At 42.4% G+C, this 23,967-nt stretch overlaps 1 protein-coding gene across 3 annotated transcripts in view; it reads right to left on the bottom strand.

Annotated features, from left to right (window-relative positions):
* PPP2R5C (protein phosphatase 2 regulatory subunit B'gamma) overlaps nucleotides 1–23,967 on the bottom strand; it is a 1,141,542-nt gene that overhangs the window by 711,928 nt on the left and 405,647 nt on the right. For all 3 annotated transcript variants that reach the window (XM_069208343.1, XM_069208345.1, XM_069208344.1), the window contains one exon: nucleotides 9,936–10,135. In XM_069208343.1, the coding sequence (XP_069064444.1) occupies nucleotides 9,936–10,135 (200 nt within the window). The remainder of the gene's footprint in view (nucleotides 1–9,935; nucleotides 10,136–23,967) is intronic.

Here is a 23,967-nt window from a genome sequence, read left to right as displayed (position 1 = left end):
CCAAAATGCATAGGCTTCAATGGAGAAGGGGGTGCCCCGGTTCCAGTCTGCCAGCAGGTAAGTACCCGCGTCATCGGAGGGCAGACCAGGGGGGTTTTGTAGGGCACCGGGGGGGGACACAAGTCAGCACAGAAAGCACACCCTCAGCAGCACGGGGGCGGCCGGTTGCAGTGTGCAAACAAGCGTCGGGTTCGCAATAGAAATCAATGGGAGACCAAGGGGTCTCTTCGGCGATGCAGGCAGGCAGGGGAAAGGGGGGCGCTCCTCAGGGTAGCCACCACCTGGGCAAGGGAGAGGGCCACCTGGGGGTCGCTCCTGCACTGGAGGTCGGATCCTTCAGGTCCTGGGGGCTGCGGGTGCAGAGTCTTTACCAGGCGTCGGGTCTTTGAAGCAGGCAGTCGCGGTCAGGGGGAGCCTTGGGATTACCTCTGCAGGCGTCGCTGTGGGGGCTCAGGGCGGTCAACTTTGGCTACTCACGGTCTCGTACTCGCCGGGGAGTCCTCCCTGTGGTGTTTGTTCTCCACAATGCGAGCCGGGGGCGTCTGGTGCAGAGTGCAAAGTCTCATGCTTCCGGCGGGAAACGTGTGTTGTTTCAAAGTTGCTTCTTTGTTGCAAAGTTGCAGTCTTTGTGAACAGAGCCGCTGTCCTCGGGAGTTCTTGGTCCTTCTAGATACAGGGTAGTCCTCTGAGGCTTCAGAGGTTGCTGGACCCTGGGAATGCGTCGCTGGAGCAGTGTCTTTAGAAGTGGGGAGACTGGCCGGTAGAGCTGGGGCCAAAGCAGTGTGTCCGTCTTCTCTGCAGGTTTTTCAGTTCAGCAGTCCTCTTCTTCTTAGGTTGCAGGAATCTAGTTTCCTAGGTTCTGGGGAGCCCCTTAATACTGAATTTAGGGGTGTGTTTAGGTCTGGGGGGTTAGTAGCCAATGGCTACTAGCCCCGAGGGTGGCTACACCCTCTTTGTGCCTCCTCCGTGAGGGGAGGTGGGCACATCCCTAATCCTATTGGGGGAATCCTCCATCTGCAAGATGGAGGATTTCTAAAACTCAGAGTTACCTCAGCTCAGGACACCTTAGGGGCTGTCCTGACTGGCCAGTGACGACTCCTGGTTTTTCTCATTATCTCTCCTGGACTTGCCGCCAAAAGTGGGGGCTGTGTCCAGGGGGCGGGCATCTCCACTAGCTGGAGTGCCCTAGGGCATTGTAACACGAAGCCTGAGCCTTTGAAGCTCACTGTAGGTGTTACAGTTCCTGCAGGGGGAGGTGTGAAGCACCTCCACCCAGAGCAGGCTTTTGTTTCTGTCCTCAGAAAGCACAAAGGCCCTCACCACATGGGGTCAGAAATTCGTCTCTCAGCAGCAGGCTGGCACAGACCAGTCAGTCCTGCACTGAACAATTGGGTAAAATACAGGGGGCATCTCTAAGATGCCCTCTGTATGCATTTTTTAATAAATCCAACACTGGCATCAGTGTGGGTTTATTATTCTGAGAAGTTTGATACTAAACTTTCCAGTATTCAGTGTAGCCATTATGGAGCTGTGGAGTTCGTTTTTGACAGACTCCCAGACCATATACTCTTATGGCTACCCTGCACTTACAATGTCTAAGGTTTTGCTTAGACACTGTAGGGGCATAGTGCTCATGCACCTATTCCCTCACCTGTGGTATTGTGCACCCTGCCTTAGGGCTGTAAGGCCTGCTAGAGGGGTGACCTACATTTGCCACATGTCGACTTAGTCATTTTCTCCCCACCAGCATACACAAGCTGGCAAGCAGTGTGCCTGTGCTGAGTGAGGGGTCCCTAGGGTGGCATAAGACATGCTGCAGCCCTTAGAGACCTTCCCTGGCATCAGGGCCCTTGGTACCAGGGGCACCAGTTACAAGGGACTTACCTGGGTGCCAGGGTTGTGTCAATTGTGGAGACAGTGGTACATTTTAGGTGAAAGAATACTGGTGCTGGGGCCTGGTTAGCAGGGTCCCAGCACACTTCTCAGTCAAGTCAGCATCAGTATCAGGAAAAAAGTGGGGATAACTTCAACACGGAGCCATTTCCTTACACCGCTCACATATGCAATGGGTTTGTGTCCTAAGGGATATTTCTGTGCAAGGACAGCTGTCCTCACTTGACCATTGCAATGACGAAAGAGATTAACTCCTTGATATAGTCAGGATTCCATAAAACTGGGGCATGTTATCTCAATCTACAATTTCTGGAAATTCTCCCTTATTTCTGGTGTCTATGTTAGCTTATAGTTTGTTTTTAGCCTGTTTAACAGAAGCCTGCAAAGAAGCTATTGAAGTGCTGTAATCAGAAAACCCATTGTCCCAAATAGTTACAGAGGTCAAGAAACTTCTGCATTCCTTTAACAGTTTCTGGCTCAGTCATTGGATGTATAGATACTGCTCTCTTAACGGTTAATCGTCGACCAGAAGCTGACAGTAATTGTCCTAAATAATAATAGACCGCCTCCTGAAAATACTGAACTGTCTGTCTACCTTGTACCCCCCCCTCAGTGTAAGAGTACCCAAAAGAGAGCTGGTATCTTTTCTACACTGTTGTTCTGTAGGACTGTAAACTAATAGCTCATCGACACACTGCAACAAGGTACTGTCACACTGGAAGTTTGACAGCTCATTTTTCACCACTGTTGAAAACACTAGGGGACTCAATACCCTTGAAGTAAACAAGATAACCAATACTGTGACCCACGATAGAAAAACGCTTTCAAATAACGGCTGTCTGGATGAAGAGGGATGCTTAAAAAAAAGCATTCTTGAGATCTATAACAGAGAAATATTTAGAATCCTGAGGAATATTTGTCAAAATGTAAGAGTTGGGAACAATTGCACATTCTGATAGTACTGCATCATTCAAGGGGTGCAGGTCTTGAATCATATGCCAAGTATTACCCTTAGATTTCTTAACCGGATAAATAGAAGTATTACAAGGAGACACTCCAGGGTAAATAACTCCTTGCTCTAGCGACACCTGTTTAATAGGAGTGATGCCCTCTTCTGCATCTCTAGGAGGATCTAGGTAGTATAGCACCTTCCTTCAGTGTAATTCTAAATGGAGTAGGAGTGTGAATATGACCTACATCACAGGGACCCTTACTCCACAAGATGTCTGCTATCTAGGAAAGATCTACATCCTTGACAGAATCAAAAGCTCTCTATCTGGTGTGGGGGTCCTTACTTCCAATACCTTTCTCAATGGTATGTCACCCTGAAAGACTGCAACTCTTTTCTTAGAATCAAACAATTCATTATCCAATATTTCCCTAACCATTTTACCTGGCTTAATGAACAAAACACATGCCCACAAGACATGGTTATGATCACTGGATGTTAACTGCCATAAGTTGGTATTTTCTCAAAGGCCTCTATTTGTAATATTAACTCATTGTCAGTTATCCAAGAATCTTGCCCTTGTTGCCTGAAAAAGAAACTCATTAGGTAACTGGACCTCTTCCCAATAACACTGTTTTTTCTGCTATTACTGTATACACTGCTGTAATGAATGCTTCTATAATTGCGGGTCAAGCTCCTAGTAGAAGAATCTACTGTTACAGCCATGACCCTTGAGGGTGGTACTCCAGAGGTAGAACAAATCATAGTTCCATCAGGCTAAAAATGAACAGTCATTTAATTTGGTCATAAGATCCTTCCCCAATAAATTAGCTAGTGGAGCTGGAGAGAATAGTAAACGGCAATCAATGAACCTCCCTCCTATGTCCATCTCCACTGGTTTAGTAAATGGAACAATCATTCCTGCCCCAGAGAATCCTGTTGTGTGGCCATTGATCTATTAGAAATTAGAAGGTATCCATCTTAATATAAGATCAGGTTGTTCCCGCAGTTATGAGGAATGCATACCTCTTGCCACTGATAGCTACCACCACAGTGGGTTCCTCATCTGGCCTATGCATTACTGGCAATAATGGACACATGGAACTACTCTGTGGGCACCTTCATTGTGTGTATTCTCCCACATAATTTGTCTCGAAAGGATTTCCTCTCCTCACAATGACACCCTCATGTCCACTTTGTGGTGGAGTTTCTATTGAGGGTGCTAGGTAATGTTGCTGAGGCAGCATTTCTTGAACTTGAGCATTGCTGGCTACTGCACATTTTGTGGTGGGTTCTGAGGTATATATACTGGGTTTGACTGTGGCTGTACTACTGTATTTCCTGGCCGATTGTAAACATCTGTCCTCCCATTATTTTCATCCTATCTTCTAGTCCTGCAATCTCTAATGAAACGCCCATATCTGTGACAGTAATGGCATGTTTGATCCATCCTTTGGGGACCTATCCTACCTCTTCCTACTCCTCCTCCTCATCTGCTACTTCCCCGGTGCCCTTACATTACTCTGCTGTTGGGGGTACTGTTGTTGGGTGGTCCTGGGACCGGCCCCAAAAGACATTGCAGAAATCCGAATGGTGCCTGCTATTACAGCTCTTTACATTGCTTCTTTCTTTGACAACTTTTGCTGCACTAACTTGGCTGCTGCTTTCTTTCTCACCTCCTGCTGGGCTCCCCCTGTCTACTGCTTCTTTTTACAAAAATGGATTATAGTTGCCTGTACCTCTGTCCAGGGATTGGCTTCCAAAGCCACTTTACTATCGAGGTTGTCTTGTACGTCAGAAGGTAAACCTTTTATTGAATACATTGTAGAACAGCACAACATTTCCCCTTGTTACTTCCCAACCCTGACCTACTTCTTTGATCCACTTTTCTTTCATCCTGCTGAGGAACTAAGTGGGACTCTCATTTGGCTGTACTAACCAAGCCGTGAGGGACCCAATGTCTGGACTGTCAGGGTACATTTTCCTCAACTGATCCTGAACTACTTTCCAAACTAAACTGAATGGGAAACCATCATACCTAGTCTCAGGGAGACTAACATTTCCCACTCAAGCTTTCCGAAAAATAGTATCTGTCTCATCTCCTATAAGAAAGATAAGCAAACTTTATGTCACCTATTGCCAGGGTGATACCTTCAGGTGACCATGGGCTCATCTGTGGGGCTAAGCCTTCAGTCCATCCTGGTAAATTATCCATACAAGGTGCACAACTGTACAAGCTATTTTCTCCTTCAGCAGCAATCTCACAAGGGGTAAGGTCAGTGCTGTTCAAAACTGATTGAACACATCTGCTGCATTGGTTTATCATGTAGTGCCAATCCTCACATGCTTCACACGATCCCATCCTAGGGTCTGGCTGGCCATGCAATCCCTGAAAACATTCAAGCTCAGTCACTCAGGGTTTCCTAGCTTTAGCGAACAAGTCCGGTTCTCTTTCTCTAGTATCAGTGTGATAAGGTAATCTCATTGCTCCCTTTGTATGGTCAAGACCAATAAGGGGCCTTTGAGTACATTTATTATAAGTAGAACACCTATCCTCTGGAGATCGAAGTATTTCACCCATGTTGTCTACACACCTATGTATTGACTCTACTCTATTTGCCCTTCTCCCAACCAACACTTTCCTAAATCTTCCCTGACAAATTATCATAATATCCTTCTCTCCTTGTTTCTCTTGCATTCCTTAGTTCTCCCTTCGTTATGAGCATTCCTGGATGCTTTTTGGAGAAACAGTATCATTCTCTTTTGGCCAGGGTGGTGGATTATCTTCAGTCCTCATCTTTCTTAGGATGCTGGCCATTTGGGCAGAGTAACAGCCCTGTCTACATAGTCATTCCATCTAGCACTGTATGCATATCTTTGCTGTAAGGTAGACATTTCCCTAACTACCCTTGCTGTTACATTCATCTTCTGTAATAAGTGAAATGTTGCTGATGAAATATGCAACCATTTGTCAATGTCTCCTGAACCCTGCTCTTCACCTCCACCCTCCTGGGGAGAAGCTGGATCTAATGTAGTGTAAACTGCACTTCTAGTTACCCTGAAAACTGAGAGTGACTCACCTTTACTTATTGTCGGGGAGTACTCAAGTGTCATGGCTTTGGCATTTGTGGGACAACATTAGGGGTTCCGTTTGGGGACTGTGAAGGGGTCTCAACTTCAGTATTCTCATATCCCACTTCCTGTAGCTGAGTCAGTAGATAAACACCAGTTACCTTCGGGAAGTACTCACTGAATCATAAGGAGGAGGGGGAGTGGACGAGGTACTAGGGGTATCAACATTTGAGGAGTCCTTCGACTTCTCACAAAAAACTCACCATAAGAATAAGTTGGCTTCTCGCTTCTGCAATTTAGCTCCTGCATATTTACTCTTAAGGTACATAACAATGTGCTCTAATGTTTTGTCATCAAATGTCCTTCCCTTTGGCCAGGGATACATATGCTTCTGAGGAGCCTTAAACCACTCCTGACTATATTTCTGATCACCTGGAAGGGTCTTCTGCATGTGCTCTAAGAGCATCTCCATAATACCCTGTATTTCTAACAACTTTTATTTAATTACTCAATAGTAATCCTTTAAAAATGTTACACTAGTCCTCACAAACTAGAAATCTGTCAGTTTTTCTTTTCAGCCATATGATAAACACTATACATCATAGTAACAATGCAATATTAAACATCACTCTGCGGCCAAATTTCTATTTACACATATACACACGCAATCATTATCAACATTTTAAACTACTTCAAGATGTTGATAACAATTGTTTTGACTCTAAATGGTAAATACTGTTGCCAACAACTGGCCACTTCCATCCGCGCTAAAGATAGGATAACCCTCAAACGATGCATCTCAGACCATGGAATGATTTCTGGAGGTTAAGTCCAGGACGGTAATTAGAGTGTTTAGATTGTAGATGGAGGTAAAGTTTAAAGATATGGGCCTTTTAGCCATCCCTTTTATGTCAAAATATTGAACACATTAGAAATGCAACTTCGAATCACCCACATTGACCACTTCCAATTTTTACATTAGGATAAACACTCTACCAACTTATGCAGGTCCTTAACTTTATACTGTACAACACATGTACACAATCTTGCATGCGATAACCTTACATCCTTATATTTATATTGCATCTGTGTTTATCACTGCCAGAGAGACAAGTCATACAATATACAAAAAACAAGGAACGTAGTTTCCGTTGTCCTTGCCTTAAAAAAAAAAAAAAAAAAGCGAATCGCCAGGTCCTACCCATCCTTGTGAATAAGCAGAACTTTAGAGAACACAATGTCTGCTTACCTCAAAGATGTGCAATGATCTATGCAGTGGGGGTAGGCAGCATTCCGGTGGCAGCAGTTGGTTGACGGAAAAAGGGGACTCATATGCTGGCTCACCAAATGTTGCAGGGAAACTTAAGATAAAGAAAAGGACAAGACTCCTCTTGGCAAGGCAAACACAGCTTTTTACTGTTGCGGCAGGGAGAATAGCTATCTTCATACAGGTAAACAACTGTTCTCAATTTGCTGCTTCATAGACCGCAACTCATATAGCAACATGAACAATGCCTATTACAAGAGGTCAAATAATAAGTTACTTAGCAATTACATGTTTGTTACAAAAAGCCACATCACCGGTGTCCCTAAACCTTTAACCTATTTCTTACACATTCCTTATTGCAGTTCTAACAATGCTTAACAAACTAACTATTCACAACTCTTGAAAGCATGTGTCTGTGTGCATGCTTTATCACTCTGATCCCAAAACCTCTTACCCGATTCTCTGTACTCTTGGCTAATTCAATCTCCTGCTCCCATTCTTCAATCAAGTTTTTAATTTACTGGGACAACAAAATGCAAGCCTGGGTGTTAACACCATAAATCCCTTCAAGCTTGCAAACACTGGTTTTCCTTTAACTAAGACCTTGCTGGTCACACTTCTCTGGCATAAGCAGGAATTTTAGACTTACACTGCTCTTTCGCCACATATGTTATATTGTTTTCTACCGATGTCTAATGTAGCATACATTCTTCACATTTCATTTCCTCTCTAACACAAAAAGTAGATGTTTGTAGTATGCAGCAACCTTCTATCCATGCTTGTATTTAGAGCCTTGATACATCATGGTCTGTAGTTGTGCAATTTGCATTAGTATGCATTAGACTTTAAGATGAATAACATTTTTGTGATCCGTTCATGCAAGCAGAATATTTTTACTTTAAGCCTATTATCACTGGATGACCTTGCGAAAACCTCCAATTTCCACATTAAAGGTGTTCAAAATGTAACATGTACTATTGCTTTCAAATGCTTCAAATTAAAGCATAGTTTTCAGGTGGCTATTGCAAACAGGGTTATAAACCTAAAACAGATGCTGTGGGAAACTCAGTCGGTGTGACATTTAACTGAGGACCCTGTGGAATACAGCAAGGATATTATATGGATCAGCAACAAACAAGTAAGCATAATAATATGATGCCACACGGACAATAGGGGGTTCTAGAGTAATCAATAAATTAGGAAAATGGAACGAATGATATTTCGATTTATATTGTATTCACTTTAACCATAATTAATTGATGAGTTGGCCATTTTTATGACACACCAAATGTGTACAATTTTTGTTACATAAACAATAATAAATATTAAACAGCATAAAATACCAGAGTGTGTGTGTGTGTCTGTGTTCTGGTTCCAGTGGTTTGGAGCAGGGTCCCCTATCATTACTCTGCAACAGTCAAGGCTTCTGAGATAGGTCTATCAGGTTCTAATAGCCCCTTTACTTCTGTAAGTACAATCTGAAGGAGGCAGTGTGAACTACATGCCTGTATTCCTTTTCACTACAAAAGCAAGAGCCACCTTGGAGGACTAAGGAAAGCTACCATTTGTGAGCCCAAAAAGAAGTGACTTCCCGGTATGGTCATCCCCCACATCGCTAAGATAATACCTTGCTGGGTTAGAAATCAGTATAGATCCAGAATTAATAAAAAAATATATATAAAAGGTGCAGAAGGCTTTATAATTGATACAGAATAAAAGACCAGCACAGCTCTGCAAGTGTCCCTGCTGCAACATTGTGTATGCAACCCACATAAAAACATGGATGCAATTGAGGCAGCTCACCACTCCAACACTTCTACAAAGTAGAAAAGTTCTGAAGACTCATCTTACAATGTATTACCCTTTCTCAACCGAGCTCAATATCCTCTTACTAGTTGACTTTGTGTTTGTCTCCGGTCATTTACAGAGCCCCGCTGCTTTTTGGCTAGGTTCCCGCTATAGACATAGCGTATACATACTTTTCACCCTACTGAGGTTAATGAATTCAGTACTATTACATCGAGTAACAGGTTATTTGCAGATTAGTGTGACTGCAATATTGTGGGAATAAGAACTATACAAACAAGGTAGTCGTGTCAATTTTTGTCAGTAATGCTTAAAGTGCTCTGCCTTTGAATGTCATAAATAGAGCAGGGGCTCCAGAGTGCTCCCACTTGGCTTGGTCTGGTTGAGGTTTCATATATGCTCACACAGTATTTGCGGTCATGGCGCTGTTGCTGAAACAGCTGCACTTCCCATGACAAAAGAAAGTTAACGGGGGTGGGGCTTTGGAGATTAAACAATACACATGGAGGCCTGGATAACTGCACAGAGAGGCCTTGCGCACTGTTTCGTGTGACGGGATCTAGGGAATAACTGCTGTGAACCGCATATATATTTTTCAGTACTCCCCTTAAAGTTAACAATCATGCGGTCTTATTATTTGCACCTACCCAAATAACCTACCCCACTGGTGTGGCAGAGGTTCCTGGGCGGTCCTTAAACAATCATGGTGGTAAACAGAGTGCTGAAGAGGGAATCTAGCATGCAAGTTAAGAGTGTGTTTCTACACATTGGCCTGGTGTGTGTTGCTTAAACTCGACTGCGAAGCTTCTAAAGCGCAGCCACAAAAGAAAGATACATTTTCTCACCGCTGTGGGTCACTATAAAAGTCACGGACAATAAGGCTAAGACAGCGCTGCTTTTCCGGAGAGAACATGTCAAACGTGAAAACGAACAGAAATGCTAACTTACCATATGAACAACCTCTGGGTAAATGGGCTCTGTAATTACATTCCTGTTATGGGTAATATATTCCACCATTTCGCTTAACGCAGCTCTTTTTACTTCCTTCCATTTCAGATCACTAAGTGGATCCGAAACAAAATCAAAGAGTACACAACACTGCCGCAGCTTCTGTATAAAAAGTTTCTCTTGTTCTGCAGCTGGAACATCTGAAAAATGCAAACATTTACATGTTAGCACTAGGTTAAGGGTGAAAAATAAAAGTAGCCCGCTTTTCTTTACCTAAAACAGTCTGCAAACCAATACCATCTAATAAAAGAAAAAGCAACACAAAACTGAACACAAATGAAAAGCGCAAAAACAAGCATGTCATGCCCTCTCTCCTCTGCGCATGCCAAGTTTTTCTTTCAATTGCCACATAATGCATTATAATCCCATATAGCAGGAAGCAGGTCATCTCCCATAACAATCTAGCATGCAAATGAATACATTTGCACAGTAATCAGCTAAACAAAGGTAGCTCAAAATGTTACGACCACCTACAAAAACTCCTTCACAGTCTGCAAATGCGGAACTTACAAATAATTGACAATAACTTTGCGCGGTTATGCGTAAATGTTTATAGAGCTCTTGGTCACTACGAATCATGAACTCCTGTCACTAAGGATTATGTTTCACGTGCAGGTGATTAAACAGTTCTGTAATACATAGAATCCTGTAATAAACGCAAACCATATTGGTCTAGTTGTGACACCACTAATTATTATGCGCGCAACGACGTCCCCTGGCTGCTGCCAAAGTGAGCAAACAGTGCGAAAGGCAGGTCACTCCACAGAATTATAAATATTTAAACAATAAAAGGAAAATACCTAAAAAAAATCCTCGTTGCCTCTTTTCAAAGTGACATCAAATTGCTTCAATTATATTTTGCAACCAATCAGGAGTTGCGTACTTTGGGACTTATTTACAATGGAGAGGTTCCATATGTATTGCACGTCTGTGGCACAGTATCACTTTCGTAAGAAGATAGTGATTGAGGAGTTAAAAGTGGATGTGTGTGTTGGGGGGAGGGAGGTGTTATATTACCATGTATTTTTAAACAACCCAAAAAAAAACCTCTACATATATTTTAGGAATATTTTTGCCACCACAGAGTGCCCCAACTTTATGAAAATATGGTCTTCACCCTCCTGCCTGCATCTCGCCTCAGAATCCCTTGGTGACTTGCAATATTCCTTTCATTTTACGTATGTTGGTGTAATTTGTGAAAGATCTAGAAATTGCCATTAATCCTACAGTTGGGGTAATTTACAAATTCAAAACACCCAGAACGTCTCCAGTCAACCTCGCTTTCTTAAAGTAGGAATAACAAACATAAGTAGGGGCACAAGCTAATTTTTAGGCAGGTAGAGGCAACCTTTTATCCTTCCAAGGTTTATAAAAATTAGTAAACCGGAGTAATAAGCACCAAGAGACTCCTTCGCCTCAATGTGTGATATCCAACCGCGCCTGTTATGTGTAAAGTGACGCAGTAATTTTGAGTTAGAGTCTTTCAGAGGGTGCCTGGGAACTGACCCTGCCTCAAATCAATGTCAGCCTTTCTGAGGTGACTCTTTTAGTGAAAGGTGTTTGATAATGAACAAATCTGTCATGTCATTGTCCCCTACCCAGACCTACAAGTCTTTCAAAAATAATCCCAACTATTCCTTAGTCCTGCGTTCTCGCCAATAGTAATAGTGACGCCAAGTCTGTCCACCTTTCAGAGATAACCAAAACAGATTACAGATCTGCTGCCACGCTGCCTCATGTCATGTGTGATCCTACTGCCAGACTAGACTTTTTAGCCGGCATCTATTACATTCAGAGACGTGCAGGTAGTTTTCTTTCTTGTAAACTTACGTTGCGACATCTCAGCGTTAAGATTCCCTTTTCTCCACAATATTTAATTGATCTGCCCATGCAGCGGAGCAGCGATTCAACTTCTCATTCAGTTGTCCATACCATTCCACCCTGAAGCTGCATCAAGGCAGCCCAGCACAGGCAGATACTGTTGTAAAGCCAGGAATGTCGGCGAAAACGTCGGAAGAGATGAGGACATAACACAAGTGCTACCCGGAAATAAGTCAGAACTGGCTGAGGGTAGGGACTTGAAATGAGGCCACTAAGCAGATTTATGGCTCCTTGCTTCTCAATGCTACCAAACATTTGAGAGGCAGTGATGCATTCAATAAAACACAAATTATATTAGTAGCAAGATAGGTAATCCTTAAGTGAACGCAAAAATATTTAACATTATAAACACATGGAAACTGAGCATGGCAATCTCGTGTCTACATCTATGTAGGGATACGATTACAATTTAGGACAAGCAAAAAACATCTAATCAAATCGAAAAACGACCGAACCACGCCACCAATAGTTCTCAAAGGTTCCAATCCTGCAAAATGACCATTAGTGCATAGGAACAATACGACTGACAAATTAATTTACTCACCACTTCAGGGGAGTAAACAGCTCAAAGCACGGTCCCAAATAAATTTTTGCTGCCAATAAAAACAGTGAAGATATTTCGAGGCCTGTGGGACAGGAGAGTACATTATGCCACATATAATAATTTATACCCCAAACTGCCTTGAGGTATTATGTGGAACATCCACCAGCACCGGCCGACTGTGACAGCGTGAGCAGGTAAAGGGTCCTAGCATGAAATTACTCAACTAAACAGGTAGACAGAGCTCAGCAGCTGGAAACAGTGAATGTTGTCTAAAGAGCCAGCCCCCTTTAATTTCGGTACAAACCATTGACAAACTGCTAACTACACCGAGCACGAGAGAACTAGTGAACTGCACCTGTGCCTAATCTGTACATATATAATTGAAGAAAGAAGCACAATAACCATTCCTAGAAAGGCGAGTGCCATAGTGGGTAGACCTCCTAAACAGACATCGGAATTCGATTTACAGCCCTGCAATTGAGCTCCAACTAACTACCGTATTACATTCTGCTGTGATAATAAAGCACGTTCGTTTTACTATGATAAGCACTGGGATGCACAACACATTTACAGTCTCTTGTGTTCTGTTCTGAACTCTTGTCCTCTAAAGAACTTTCCCCTGAGGCCTTTGGTTACTCGCACTCGCTATCTTGAGCAAAGTTCGGAAGGTGTGTACTTGGCACTGGGTATAGAGCCACAGTGGGACAGACTACAGGACCCCAATGGCAAACGCCCTCAACCACCACGGTAGCCGGTCTGCCCTGTGTCCCCACCCCGAACAGGGTCCAACAGCCTCCATGTGAAGATCTTGTATGGCCAACAGCATCAACCCTGGCCTTTTCTGTGGTATAAAATTATATGTGATTAACTTGAGCTAGTTTTTGGCCAGATTTGGCCCTATTGTTTCCATAATTGTTGAAGGATAATAGAGTTTAGACGACTTACTCTGTGCTGTAATATGAGAGACAACTTGGATATGTATGTGACATATGCAGACATTATTGCAAGGAGATTACCTTCTATCAATAACATTATATAAGTAGTGGAAGGAGTTGGCCAGATTCAGTTACTTCAGGAGTTGGTTTAAATATTTGCTGATATAATATCTTGCAGAGTCTGGGCACTTCTATAAATTACATGATTCAACACTTCTTCAATGACTGTGAAAAAAATGAACAAGACTTAAGATGGCATTTCGTATTGTGTAGCAGGTCCGTTCTTAGTTATAACAGATGAAAAGTATGCCACACTCGCCTTTGAGTCGGTCCCCAAGTCAGTGTATCATTATCACTGGTCGACAGCAGCAGCTGTCCCTTGTGTTACAAATGCAAAAAAAACAACAAACATTTGAAACTAGTAGCATCACTTAAACAAGGACACAATTGGGAGTCTTAAATGTCATACCAAGAAGATACAATCATACAGCTTGAGACCAATAGCCTAAACAACATCCTTCAAAGGCTATATCCTCGACCTGGTTTTCTAGACCTGATTCATTCAATGCTTTCCACCCATACCTCCGCACTGGACTGAATGTGTTTGCATCCCTCTATCTGGTATCCAACAAACACACCAATGTCAACCCAAAAGAGAAAAGCTAACCTTTGGGTTTTCTCCATCAACAACGTTAAGTACAAAATCTACTCTCTTCTTGCCAACTGATTTTAATACCCTTCGGTCAGTCATTCAAGGAAACATTTATTTAGAATTTTGTCCTTAAACCTGTAACATATGCACATAACAGTTCTTAATTGCAACCCTCCATGATTAACATAAAATAACCCATTCATTAAAATCCTATAATCAAACGTCTAAAAATGCAACCTCCGATAAATACATTCATCATAAAACCTACTGACCCATATACACAATTTTTTTTTTTTACCACAAACCTAAAACCTCTCAATAGCACATGCTATGTCCACGGAACGCATTTTGGTTAATAATTCAACTGCTTGCAATCAATGTTTAATATCATACTGTAAAAAATTGGGCGTAAGATCATTTTCGTAGAGTCAAAGCTTTCAAACAATCAAATAAAATATGTAAAATATCACATTGGGTATTTAAACCACATGTACAATTCCCCCCTGAAGCTATCATCATTGTGTGCATTTTCTCATTAATATGCCCAGGGCTAATTTCAATCCTTAAGTGTAGCAGTTCATTTCTAAGCCGGTAATTACGTAATATATCTACATACAAAAACCAAGCAATATTCTGTTACGAGTTACAAAAAAAAAAAAAAAAAAAAAACACACACACACACACATTTGTCCCCCTCAAGATACTGTTGATCATAATTTCTGGACAATTCCTTGCCCCTTACCTTGAGCTCGCTTTTAGCAACCTCCAAATGTAAATTCTGTGGGTACCACTTAACTAACTTTCTCTAAATTGTTTCCCATATAAGTAGTTCAGTTTCCTGAATTTCATTCTTACACCACTGGGATACCTTGTTCTCCTCCCCAGTGTTCAGTTATTGCAAACATCTTATCACCGCCACTCTAGCCAGTATATTCCATGACACCAAGCCAGTCTTCATTCTTACGGCCTGGGCCATGGAAGATCTAGGTAGGGATAGTAAGCATTTTAAACATCTTCCCTCCTCAGCATCCCATACCTTTTGCCACTTATATATATCATTTCAGCTCCATACTGAAACTGGGGTAGTCTCATGGCGGCATGTTCTAAACACAAGCCTATATGAAATCTCACCATAATCACTGTTAAATATTTTCAGGTCGTTAACTGAAGCGAGAGCCCTTACTCTCAATGCCTCAAAATGTGTATTCCATTTAAACTTTGTGGTCCTAACAGCCAATTAAACTGTGCCCTTTTTTTCCAAAAACTCAATACTTTTGTTTTTTTCATACTTACCACCAGTTTTTTGTGACTACAATATTCCCTAAATGCATTCAGCTTCCTTTGCAGACCTATCTCAATTTGATCTAATATTACAAGATCATCTGCATACAAAAGGCATGCAACATGCTTCCCATCCATTTTAGGCCTGGTGCCACAATCCACCACCAAAACTGATGATCTGCTATAAATATGGAAAACAGTAGGGGTGCCAATGTGAACCCCTGCCTCAACCTATTTTCAATGAATGTAAGCCTACTAGATGCTAGGGAATAAAAAAAATAAAAATAAAAATTGTGGGGTGGTGGCTATTAACCAGTGCGGGCATGGTTATGCCCCCTTCCCAACTAAAGAGGGTGCCCCCTTCCCAACTATACCAGTCTTTCAGCCCCCTCTTTACGCACACTAAAAGATCTTAGCCCAACGGCAAGCAAGAGGACATTGGATTATTTTGGGCTTTGGTTTTACATTTGGGCCATGAGAGCTTGTCTAACTCTCAAAATCGTCCCACTTGGAATGGTGAAGGCTGCACTTTTTGGACTTTGGGACGCTGCCATGTAGAAAAATCTACTAGACCTAGACACATCTGAAAACCAAACATCTGGGTGAGTTCAGGTTGGTGTGCTTCGCATGCACCCGTACCATTTTCTACTCTCAATGTCCTGCAAACCTCCAGCTTTGCTTGAAATCACACATTTCAACCACATTTTTTGTGACGGAACCTTCCAGAATCTATAGGAATGCATAAATTCCTACCACCCAGCATTGTTGCATCTATACTGATAAAAATTCTGCCCCACTTGTCAGCCTAAGTTTCAAGGATGCCCTTTAGCCCTATTCCCAATTACCATCACAGAGGAGATTTTAGCGTGCATACTGAAATCCAAGACAATTCCTTTACCAAGAGGCATGTTCTACTATCTCAATGTACTGATGGATTTTCTTCTCATAAATAACGATAATTTAAGATACCTCTATTATAAGAAATTATGATAACTTTAATGGAATCTGAAGTCCCCACTGATATCACAAGCTATTTACAGATTATACCCACGTTAAAGTAGCATGAAGGCTCAGTAAAATATATGGGAATATACAGCTATCAAGACAGTGACGTAGTATGAGAAACCTTGATGATCGAAAAGCAGCCTGAGGGGATGAGGGGCAGCCGCAAGGCCCAAGTACCTGGCTGTACCACGGGAATCCTTGAAGCGATCGAACGTTGAGTCTGCTTTCTCTCGTAAGAGATGGGTGCCATCAACGGGCATGTCTTTGAGATTGACTTGCACATTCCCTGAAAAGCCAGATGTCCTCAACCAGGTGTGGCACCGCAGTCCACTGTCAATGCAACTGCTCTGCCCATTGAGTCGGTCATGTTCAGTCCACATTGGATTGTGGACTTTGCTTCGTCTCTCCCATCAAAACTGCTTCAGGAAGACAGCCTAGTCCTCCTCCGTGACCTGTGGTAGCATTTGTACAATCATATCCCCCAGCGTGTGAGAATACCATCCCAAAAGCCACGCAGTGTTCACAAACCCCAATGTCAGGCTGGCTGAAGAAAACATTATCTTCTCAAGTGTGTCCAAGCCTTTTGAATTCCCTATATGGGGGTGCAAAAGTGAACACGCCCTGGGAGGTGGAGGCTTGGATGACCAAGCTCTCAGGGGTAGGGTGTTTACTAAGGAAACTTAGGTCACCTGGAGCAGGGTGATGGCGGCAGGCAATTGTCCTGTTCACAGGAGCCTCTGTGCTGGGTTTTGACCAGGTACCCAGTAAGACATCTGTGATGGCTTCATTGAAGGGGAGCAGGGGTTCCGAGGATGAAGCTCCAGGTTGAGGCACCTCTGTCAGGAGGTTAGTCGTAACTGCCACCGAAGGCAACTCAAGGTCCAGGACATCGGCTGCTCTTCGCATGACCACAGAATAGGATGCTCCCTCCTCTGTAGCCACAGTAGGAAGAGAAAGCATGCCAGTGTCTGGGGCAGTATCCAGCCCACTGTCTATACCTAAGTACATACGCCAGTCCATAGAGTCATGGAGCTGGTATTCCAAAGGGTCCAGCAACCCCTCCCACTCCTCACCCTAAACAAACCCATAGAAAAGTGGCTGAGGATCCAACATAGGAGGCAAAGTCCTGTCTGCGGTGTACGAAGCCCATCTGACTCTATGTCATGGTCTGTAATAAGGATGAGGTCGGCACTGTCTGGGTTAACACGCAGCGCCAGGAATGTCCACATCGAAACCTGGATCCGGACTGGCATCGGTCATACCACCTCGACCTTCTGACGCTGGACCAGATCCAAGAATGGATCCTCGGGTGCCACTCGGAGCCAAAGCCACCTGAGCGGAGTTTTAAGGCACCCCTTCAAACTCCGTGGGCCAGAAGGCATGCCAGCGGTGTGCGACTGCCCAAAAATTAGGCACATGGCCTCACAGAACTTTAAGTTGGGGAGAGGTCGCTCAGGCTCCCAGAAAAATCAGGAGGTGCAGATTCGGCCGTGAAGCAGGCTCCGGAGAGGGAAGCCTAGATCGACGATGCTTCCGTTCCCTCATCTCACCAGCTGACGGATGAGGTGAAGTCAAAGAACATTTCAATTTCTTCAGCTTCTTATACCTCGACTTACCTGATCGTCCCAAGGACTTGAAGTGGGACAACAAAGGGAAGGGGGGGGGGGGGTCTCGGCAACCTATCCCAAGACCATCCTCTCAACCTGAACTTGCACACAGTTGACCGCCAGGCTGCCAGTAGCTTTAGGGACTGCTCCCTCAAAGCCTTCGGATTCATGGCCTGGCATTCAGAGCACAACTTTGGGTCGTGTTCCAGACACCAAAGCCATAAGAGGTGCAGATCCAGACACGGACATCGCCCAATGACAGGACTTTCAGAGCTTCAAACCAGTCTTCCGCAAAGACATTCCTTGATGCACTAGAAGTAGATTTATTCAAATAAAAAATTGACAAAGTTGAAAAAGACCAGTCAAAACATGATTGAGGGGTAGCTCTTTGTTCAGATTAGCGCAAGACTGGCACAAAGAACTGACATCATGGCAATGGGATGGCGCTTATATAGGACCTGCAATGTCCTATCTGGTGTGGGCGACAACAGATGTGGAGCCTATCAACGCCACTTAACGGCGAGCAGGGATACTACTAGTGAAAAATCACTGGATCCACACCGACCCCTGGGGGGAAATTTGAAGGTAAGAAATCTGCAACTAGATGTCTCTATCAGATTTGTCTGTTTATGCCCGGATAGCATATCAAGCCAGTTAAAGTGATTTTATTCTCTTATATACAGACCCTAGGGGAACCCTCACACATCTGTAATGTAAAATTTGGAAAGAATAATCCAGCTAAATGCCTTAATATATAACAGAAATTAAGCACTTTACTTTTTTGCAAAAAAAAGGCCTCCTAAAAATAACTCTGTCACCATTAAAGAGCTTCAGTGACATTTTATATAAATAGTGGAAACAATTAAGTTTCTTACCAAGTTTTCACTTTTGTTAATTGGTTTTGGAGTTTTACTATTATTTGCGTCTAGCAGCATGCATTTCGTCCTATTTCTATGCCAGTAAAGAGAACAAAAACCAATCTCTAGAAGCTGAACCATTTTAATTCCCCCCATATAGTTTCTGAATGTCCAGGTGTGGTCCAAGGCCAATAACACACCTTTCAACTTTAATGCTATCCACCGATTTTTATAAAAGTTATTTTTACAATGTATTGGGAACACAGGAACACAAGTAAAAATTAGGAGCAACTATGTCAACAGAACACATCTATTCGAGTTTCGTTTCCCACGGAGGGAAATGAGCAAGCAACTATCTCAATGACATCAAGCATGGACGATGAATGACTTGTTGGGCATGAATCCCAAAGTTTCTCATGCATGTGTGACTGTGTTCGAGATCTGCTTTAGACATCTTTTTTTCACACCAATATATTTTTGAACTTGATTTGTAAGTGCTTATTTTACATGTGCTGAACAAGCACCAAGTTCTTCTCCGACTTCAGAAGGAACGAGGGGGCTGGAGAGTCTTTATGATGCACTGGAGAAAATGCAAAAACGTGGATGTTAAGTATTAGCTAACCCGGGAGGATGGAGAGGGTAAACTAGTCTTGGGATGAACTTCCTGTTTTAAAATGTGCACTACAGCCGGCAGATAAGGGGACATTTACTTTAAAAACTGAACTGATCAAAATAATGTCTTCCAATTAAGCCTAAATTAGTATTTCGAGAACCTAATATTCAAACGCGTCCGCTGTATTTCCATGGGTAAGTCTTTTAATCAATTGCTGAGTAAAAAAAAAAAAAAAATCTCTGCATCAAATATCTCTGATTTTCCATAATCTAACATCTCTTATACGTTTTTCAAACATTGCCAACTCCATATAAAGTGGACTAAAGTTTCCTTCATGCACATTCTACATGTGCACGTTTTCCTTTGACATATCGCTTTAGTGTCTGCCTACGGAGAAAAGATTATTGCTAGCAATGGACATGTGTTGACCTACAAGGAGCTTTAAGAGGAAGCCACGGATTTACCTGGTTGCTTGTTCCATAGTAGTGACTAACATTTTCTAACTCTAGCTTTTTTGCATTTCCTTTTGTTTCACCTCTCATATACCAGTTTAGGTTTATGGGCCGGGCACGATTATTTTGTGGTCTACAATTGAAAGGTGGGTTAAGTCTGCTACAAAGGGCACTTGTGGAATGTTAAGCACGCGAAAGGAACACAAGGTTTTCAAGCATTTTCTACATCTGTACAACTACGGTTTATGCCTTCTACAATTCACTCCTTCGGTACTAAAAGTGCTTCTGAAATATTAAGTAAAAGCACTTGGTTCTTTTACCTGTAATATGCAAATCGTCCACACTTTATTCCACATGAAGCTTCCAACTTCTTTGGTCACTCTCACTTGATGGCCATCTACTTAAACTCTCTTAATCATTTTAATTGTCAGGCATGTCCAATAAGCATGCATAAGCTTGGGTTAATATAAACAGGTTTCTAGTGTGCTTGTGGTAAAGAAGGATTTGAAGATCTTCATGCTAGCTTGCAAACCGCTGGGGGTTTTAAGTGATTATTAAACGTCTGGAATATTGAGAGCTTAATTGAACAATGAGGTGAGGGATAGTAATGGCTGGTATAAGCTTGCAGTACTAAGCTTCCAATGTTTATCGTTGTGTTTCTTCGAGCCTAATTTAGAACATAATACCCACAGATGATGGAACGTTCGAATGGCCTTATAGCCATCCTGCCTCAAGTTTTATCGGTAACCTGATGCTCTGGTCTACAACTTGGTTTCAGGGTTTTCTACAACCGGTGTTCACCCCCCATCAAATGACTACAATACAGAATAATTGACACAGAACAGAACGTAAATGTTACCCCTCCTGTTTTAGGAACATTTTGGGCCACAGAAAACAGAGAACTGCTGAGGCCATTCAAACGTGTGGATTAAACAGAAGAGGTGTTGAGAGGTAGCCAGTTTTTAATCTTTTGACCATTCTAAGTGTTAAGAAATATTTTCCAGTGGACTGAATGTAGTCAGCAATTTCATAATGTGCAAAATGTCTATAAAGCGTTCAGATACTGAGATTGTGCGCAGTGTATGTATTATTGCAAAAATGTGATTTTTTTATAGCTCAAACACGGCCTCAGAGAGCGCCTCACAAGAGGACAAGTTCAAACAGTAATTGAAATCATACATTTGAATTAAAACAAATAAAAGAAAACAGTCATGTTCATTTCCAAGTGTCCGTGTCCTTCGAGAGGAAAGTATAACATCCTAAATGCAGGCAGCTACAGCCTTAAACCAAACAGGAGTACGCCATAGCAAGAAACACAAAGCAGAGCTAAACTCAATTACAGTTTTCGTCAACGTTGCTATGAGACCAGCGATGACAAAGAGCGCTGCAAAGGTGATAAAGGACAGCTGCCCAGAAATAGAAGCAGTGCATTCTGCTGCAACTATAGATAAGCACAAGTACCAAGTGGAAAAATACATAATGAAAATCTGCAACATGAAAGAAGTTTACAATTCCTACATTATATTGTACATTTCAGAAAGACAAATGTTAACTTATTTAGGTAATCTGAAAATACAGCCATAGTGAATTATGCCCCTTCTACCTGATAAACATTTATCATCTTTAACAAACACAATGTGACTCTATTGTAAGATTCAACTTAAACAGCTGGCTCTAGGAGGTTACACTGTTTCGCATTTGTACAGCCTCAACCACCATTTCATGCCATGATAGCACTTTCTCTAACTGGGCTAAACATACACCAACAAATCACTAGATCAGAATATCAAACAGATTGTCACTATCATGCAAATTATGCATATAGTTACATTGAGCAACCCATGCAAATATTAGCCGACGATGGGGAACTGTGGTGAACAGATTATCGAAATAGAGGATAGGCACTTGTACTCAACAATCAAAACTCAATCGTTTTTTCTTAAAATAGTTGACCAATATAATCTTTAGAACAAGCAATGTGTTCTCCGACCCTCTCCAAACATACTTCAGCTCTCCAGAAATATCTCCACAGCTGCTACCAAATGCAACTGCTGATAGCTGTTTTAGAAGCTTGAATAGTATCAATATGGGTCAAACTGGTAACACTTTTAAAGACTGACGAAATTGATCTTGATTAATCACACCCAACTACCTTAAACCGAAGGTTGAACAATTATTACTAGCAATGTTCTGGGCATTTGACAACCTCAACAAATCTCTTCTACAGAATCCTTACTTGAATATCCTCAACTCAAGACTCCAAAATGCACAAAGTCTCTGAACACCTTTGGTTTGGTGTTAACACTTCTTGCTTTCTTCTGACTGAGAATGCCTTTAACCAGCTAAATCATACAAAGCATATTTCACTTCTCTAAATGTGATGCCTTATTCTCATGGATACAAATTGGTGACCCGTTAGTTACTCTGCAAATTCTATCCAAAAACCCAACTAACTGATCAACTGGCCGACAACCCAACTAGTCTATTATATAAAGCAGCCTTCCTGTGCACAACCATCACAAGCCTTAGCCACCAATACTTCTCTCTGAGTAGTGCTTCTCCACTTCCTCCAAGCTTGCTAACAGAATTTTTGGCCAGTTAACTGACCATTAACTGCATCAATGTCCACTAGACTGTGTTCAATAGGCAAATAAACTCAGCACCATCAACAGCTTCAAAGTAGGAGCCTCCAAGATGGCTTTTTCATAGAACTGAATGTCTGTTGATCCAGAAGCACACAAAAGCTATCTCGACAAAAAATTAAAACACACTGATTTTAAAATTCAGCTCTGTGTTATATGGACAGGAACTGTTCCCATTACAGCTTAAATTAGACACAGCTTAAGAATGATCCAAGTCTGCATCAACAAATACACCAAAAACATTCAGACTTGTCAAAGAAACAAGCAATTTTCAAATTGTAGGGTCACACCGCTCTATCTTGAAGTGCCTTATCCACTCGCGTCTGGAACCTCAAGGCGCCAGGGTGAAGGGAAGTTACGTATGGAGGATTTGAGGCCAGGGGTTGGGGGGGGGGGGGGGGGGGGGGGGGGAGGACGGTTAGTCAAGTGGAAAGGAGACAGGAGGAAGGGACATGTGTGTTGCTGTAATATCTTATTAAAAGAATTGGAACATACCTGCGCTTCTGCCACATAACTAACATGAAACAGACAGGGACAGACAATGGCTTGACTAGCATCTGGATGTATCCTTGGTCTCTCTCTGCATTCAGTCACTTGATTCCATTAAAGTATTCTGCATTCAGCCATTTACAGTGGTTTCCAGTGCAACATACCCAATATCATATTTTACAAATATACCCAGATTACCACAAGCATCAATATAGGCCGCTACAAGAATGCACATATTATCATGCCATCTATTCAAAGATATCTTCTTTTGCAGCACGTTTTACACCCTGCTCTACAAGTATTCCCAATCTCATCAGGCCACCTATTTTTCAGGGCATTTAGGTATACTGCGGTTACGGTTGTGAACGCAGATAACAATGACACAGCTATTTTAGCATGTCCCAACATCTGCAAGTGCAGATGGCATTGTGTGAGATTGTGGTAACCACTGAGAAATATACCAGGTTATCATGAAGGTATGTATTAGAGCATTATTCACGACGAGTTAACAGTAATTTGGTGTGCTTGGCTTCAAACTATATAACATGTGCAATTTATGGCCGTCCACTAGGTCACTCAATGCAAGTCTGCCCAGCTATGTCCAGGTTACCACTGGTGTCCCAAGGACAGTCACAAACGTTGGCAAATAAAGTAATGGAAAATCTGCAACAATGTGTGCTCTTGTGCAAATCCACGAGAGTGTCCTACATCAGCAGTGCTTGGTCACCATCATTAATGCCAGTAAGTCATTGTGTTGAGCTTTCTGTGCAAGTGTGCAAATACCTCTGCAGTGTTAGGCTATATTGTTACGGCATTTGTAAGGCTAGTTTCATCCAAACAACACGCCACCTATTGTAATTGGGCAACCAAACCAATGAACGAGTTACTTACCTTCGGTAACGACTTTTCTGGTGGATACATTAGCTACCTGTGGATTCCTCACCTCATGAATACTCCCATGGCGCCAGCATTCGACGGAAATCTTCTTACTAGTCTCTGCACGTCGACAAGGAC

This window comes from Pleurodeles waltl, chromosome 9 (assembly GCF_031143425.1).
Source record: "Pleurodeles waltl isolate 20211129_DDA chromosome 9, aPleWal1.hap1.20221129, whole genome shotgun sequence".
NCBI classification, from domain to species: Eukaryota; Metazoa; Chordata; class Amphibia; order Caudata; family Salamandridae; genus Pleurodeles; species Pleurodeles waltl.
Note: the sequence above shows the minus strand (reverse complement) of the source record. Positions and strands in the feature narration are given on the sequence as shown.